Consider the following 4915-nt stretch of genomic DNA (forward strand, 5'->3'; position numbering starts at 1 on the left):
GCTGGACTTCGGGTCCAATCTTAGATCAGCCAACGATCTAAGATTGTCATAAGGAGAAAATAGGGGCAAAAAATCATCTAGTATGAATTATTGCATTAGGTAGTCGGATGTGCCCATCTTCTTTATTTAAATCTAGTGATTACTGACAGGCACATACAGACTTCATAATCTGCACTCTTTTGTTTGAATGCAATATTTATTTCCACTTTGGCTTTATGTTGTTTAGTTTTTATTCAAGTACGTTTTTTGTTAAAGGAGACTGAGAATCCATTTTATTTTTGTTTTTGGTTGTTTTGTTTATTTAGTTTATCAGTTCCAGTGTTATGTGTTCTTTTGAAAATAAAGTGTATTTATCAGGAAATCGCATGTATTATTAGTCATATYCATTAATCAGTGTCAAAAGRTCTTGAAACAATATTATCGTTTATCGCAATAATTTTTTTAGACAATTAATCGTCCAGCAAAATTTGTTATYGTGACAGGCCTAGTCACACTTTTTAAAATAGATTTCTGAAAGAAAAAAAACATTTCAATCTAACTTGCTTCTGGATCTCCATCGGTTTCTGAATTCAGGAAGGAGACCGGAGGGTGAAGATGCAGAACATGGTGAGGTTCCCACTGATGGGGATGGACATGGCACCGCATGTGGTCAAGAGAAGCCAGAGCAGCTGGAGTTTACCRTCTCACTGGTCGCCATGGAGACGGTCCTACGGCCTTGGGAGGAACCCCGATGACTACCTTTATGACCTGTATGCTGTTTGCAACCATCATGGCAATATGCATGGAGGACACTACACTGGTGATGCACTTAGTTGAAGCGATTTTAAACAATGTTCATATTTCAAGATCCAAATGAACGGGTTTGATTGTTAATTTGAACCCGTTTTATTCTTGCTCTGTGTACTCAGCTTACTGCAAAAACTCTGTTGATGGTCAGTGGTACTGCTTCGACGACAGTGAGGTGACACCAATTTCTGACGATGCTGTGTGTCAGCAAACGGCCTACATACTGTTTTATCAGAGAAGAACCACAATTCCCTCTTGGTCTGCCAACAGCTCTGTTGCTGGTCAGCATCCTTTATATACTGTTTGCATGCAGACTTAACCCAATGATCATGTTTTGACAAAATTACCTGAGATCTCTCTTTGTGCTGGAACTTAAGTTTTGATCTGAATCCCCCCCTCGTCTGTCACACAGGCTCCACTAGCTCATCACTGTGCGACCACTGGATCAATAGGTTACCTGGAAGCAGGCCTGCCAGTTTGGCCTCTGGAGCTTCATCCAGACGTACCTCGCTTGCTTCACTGGCTGAGTCAGTGGAGTTTCCTGCAGAACGCAATGAGGATGATGGTGAGGATAGACCTTCATTTAAAGTGTTTGAAATTGCATGGGAAGTGGTCATTTCAACCACATTCATCTGWCTGTATTTTCCCATATTAATTTTGAGTGACTCACAAAGCTAAAAAAGCCTACAACCAGAAATGAAATCAGGCTAAATAAGAACTATTATTATTTTTTATTGTAATCAAGCTGCTACCAATCCCACCCACCCCCCAAAAAATGTTCCAATGAAATATTACTTGGACGTTTCTACATAGTTGATAGTAACACATTCAGTCATTCTGTGCYGCTCTGCAATATATATGATAAATAACTGTCTGTTATGATTTRTGTCCATGTCAGTTTATTGATTCAGTTGTCAACCACAAGTTTTATGAGTTGCGAAACTTGTTTTTGTGTCCGTTGTTACTAGATCGCCTCAATTTAATACAATATATATTATTATCATGTCCTACTTTTGTAAACCCCATATTATTCTGATATTAGAAGTGGGCATTTACTGTATTGTTTATCACTTATGAACATTTCTTATCGTGATAAAAAATTTGATTTATTGTTGTCTTGATAAATTTCCTTTAATGATATAAGAAAAATCCAATACTGATATTACCAGGAATGTTATTTTTATTATTTTCTCCACTGTTCCACAACAATCAGTACATTTGAAAATTAGATTAAACGTAGTTACTTTGCATAGTTTATTGATGTAAATTACATTTTCCATTGAAGAAGCCAATTTAAAACATGAACATTTTTCAAGAATAGTATTTGTGTTTGTGACACTATGATTGCTGAACCATACAGTTACTTAATAAAGACATAATACATAGTTTTTCATAATCATTTTTATTATCACAATAGTGCCACAAAATATTGTGATAAAATTCTAAGTCCATATCGCCCACCCCAGTTCGATGTTTGCTCATTTAGTTTAAGGAAAAACAAAAATATTTTTCGCTTAACAATAAAATAATCTTTAAAACCTTTGCTGTTTTTAGGAGGATTTTCAGTCCGCCCATTTGTGAGAAGCATYCAGCGACAGAGCTTGTCCTCAAGGTCATCTATTGCCAGCCCTTTGGCCTTCAGCGACAGTGGAATGAAGCCGTCTTGGTCTCTCTCTGCCAAGCTCCAGATGAGATCCAACTCACCCTCRCGCTTCTCCTTGGACTCTCGGTGTTCTCCTCCTCTGGAGAGGATAGGAGAGGCAGGYGACGATAAGGTATCCACGTCCTGTTTTGGCAGCTACAGTCGACATGAACGGTACTTTGGCAGCAGGACTCCGTTGTCTATGATGGAAAGCAACTTCGGTGAAGACGGCAATAAAAGGTTCCTAGACATGATGTACTGCAGGGCTCCCACCCCAGTGGAAAAGAAGAGCAACAAAAACGACACAACTGACAACAACAATGAGATCACAGCTATAGACCAAAACATACAACCCGCTCAAGCAACCCCCTCCAAAGAGCAAAAAAGAAAAAGTAGCATTGGAGGATTCACCCTGAAGTCCGAGAGCACAGGCTCTATCAAGAGCTCCAGCAAAACAGAGTTGGAGAAGACCTCCAAAAAACGTCTGTGCTCAATCAATAAGAACCCAGCCTCCGACGCGTCTTCCAGTTCCCCGGCAAAAGGCAAGAAGCTGAGCAGCACGAAGGAGAAGACTGCAAACACGAAGAAAAGCACCKTGACACCCAGTGGAACTCCCTCTAAAACGAAGGAATCGAATAAAACTCCYGAGGCGACTCCACAACGTAAACCTTCCCTCCGCTCCACACCTCAGTCTTCAGCTTCTCCCTCTCCAACTGCGAAGAAGAACTCGAGCATTACTGAGAAAGGCTCGACGAGCTGCCGGAAACGACTGATGGAAAGGAGTTTCAGCAGAGATTCTATGCACACCAGCCCCCTCGTTGACAGCCATCGGAGCAGTTGTGTGTCCCGTAGTTCAATTCCCAAGAATGGGGACAGTAGTCGGCTTGAGAGGAGGTCTGTAAGGAGTTCCAGCAGCAGTTCTTCAGTCACTAGCCTGCGCTCACCAAGTGTATCCACCAGAGACCTACAGCGGAGTAGCAAATCAGAGGAAAAAGGCTTGTCTTTCTTCAAGAGTGCCCTCCGACAAAGAGAAAGTCGCCGGTCGGCCGATTTAGGAAAAAGCGCATTGCTTACCAAAAAGGCTTCGGAGAGGACATGCAAGCAGAACGGACAAGCTAAGGAGGTAGATGGTGACGATCAAAAGGYTGGAGACGCAGGGTCCTCGAAAACCTCTAAAGAAACTCTGGGAGGCGAGTCAAACTCAGACAAGCAGGCGTCTTCCAAGCCCCCCAGCTCTCTTAGTCGTACTCTACTAGGAAAGTCYAAGTCTTCCTCATCCGATGTAAGTAGCAAGTCTCGTACAGATGGGAAGAAACCTCTAGAAAAGATGGCATCTTCTCGAAAGCTGTCATCAAGCATGCAATCTCCTGCACGAACAACACAGAGGCCTCAGTGATACATCGGTGGTAGTAATGAGAAATAGAACAATGCAGCTATTTACGTTGTGCCTAAGTTTCAGTTAGCATCAGATGTATTTGAGACACACTTTTTGTTGTTATGGTTTTGTACATCAGCCCTAAAGTMGTTGGTTTTGAAATTTCCCTGTTTAAGATATTTCTTTTTTGTTTTTTATTAAAGTAAAAACATTCTGTCRTCTGCATATAAGAGTTYATGGCACTTGCCTGACATGCTAACAGTATTTTTCCAGCCTTTCGAATGTCTTCTGTAAATATTCAAAAGTCAGTGGCAAAGAAAACAAAACCATGACATCAAAATTAGCCTCTGGTACCAACTCCCAGTTATTTCATAGTTTGGAAAACACGTTTTAAGTTTCATTCTGAAATAATTCTTTAAAAATTTTATTTTTGGCAAATTGCTTTGAGCCTCTTGCCTTTCTCACCTCTCTTCATGTTGTCTACACATTTATTAATATAAATCTTAAGTTTTTACATTGAAAGCAGTGGAGGAAAATGCATGCCATATTTACTTGTAAAGATTCACTAACATTCTTGAAAGTGTTTGGCATTGATGCATAGGAGCAACAACAAATGAGTCTTTATTTTGAATATTAAAAAAAAAAAAAATTAAGTGAATGATGGCTCTAGACCAAAACCGAAAATATTAAAAATTGCTCTATCAAAGAGGTTTTGCAAAAGTTTGAAACTTTAGTTTGTTTTTATAGAGTACTGTTTTGATAAAAGTTTTCTTTTAAGTAAAAATGTATTTAGGTTCTGATGTAAAAAAAAAAAATTGGATGTTTTGAAAGAAAAGCCCTTTAAAAATTAAAGTTTATWAATATATATCGATRTAATCTATAAAACTGTAGACATAACATAAATTGTATCTGTTTTCCCCCCTCTWTGAGCAAGATAAGAAATGATCTTAAGCGCCTTTTAATGCTGCACATGGAACAAAATGTTGCCTTTTGGCAAAATAGTCTTTTACTGTAAGTGTCACCTATAGGAATGTTGTTCAATAGCACTTTGTATAGATAAAAACATAGGAAAAATTATTATATAATAGTTGGTTAAATAGTATAGGGTGTAT

The 4915-nt window shown here is 39.1% G+C and overlaps 1 protein-coding gene across 1 annotated transcript in view; it reads left to right on the forward strand.

Annotated features, from left to right (window-relative positions):
• The window catches only part of usp31 (ubiquitin specific peptidase 31), a 12156-nt gene extending 8159 nt beyond the window's left edge, over positions 1 to 3997 (forward strand). The window contains exons 11-15 of the mRNA XM_017306128.1: positions 30 to 45; positions 574 to 799; positions 909 to 1067; positions 1199 to 1351; positions 2341 to 3997. Coding sequence (XP_017161617.1) covers positions 30 to 45; positions 574 to 799; positions 909 to 1067; positions 1199 to 1351; positions 2341 to 3824 — 2038 coding nt within the window. The 3' untranslated portion in view covers positions 3825 to 3997. The remainder of the gene's footprint in view (positions 1 to 29; positions 46 to 573; positions 800 to 908; positions 1068 to 1198; positions 1352 to 2340) is intronic.
• The last annotated feature ends 918 nt before the right edge of the window (positions 3998 to 4915 follow it).

Source organism: Poecilia reticulata, linkage group LG8, assembly GCF_000633615.1.
Source record: "Poecilia reticulata strain Guanapo linkage group LG8, Guppy_female_1.0+MT, whole genome shotgun sequence".
NCBI classification, from domain to species: domain Eukaryota; kingdom Metazoa; phylum Chordata; class Actinopteri; order Cyprinodontiformes; family Poeciliidae; genus Poecilia; species Poecilia reticulata.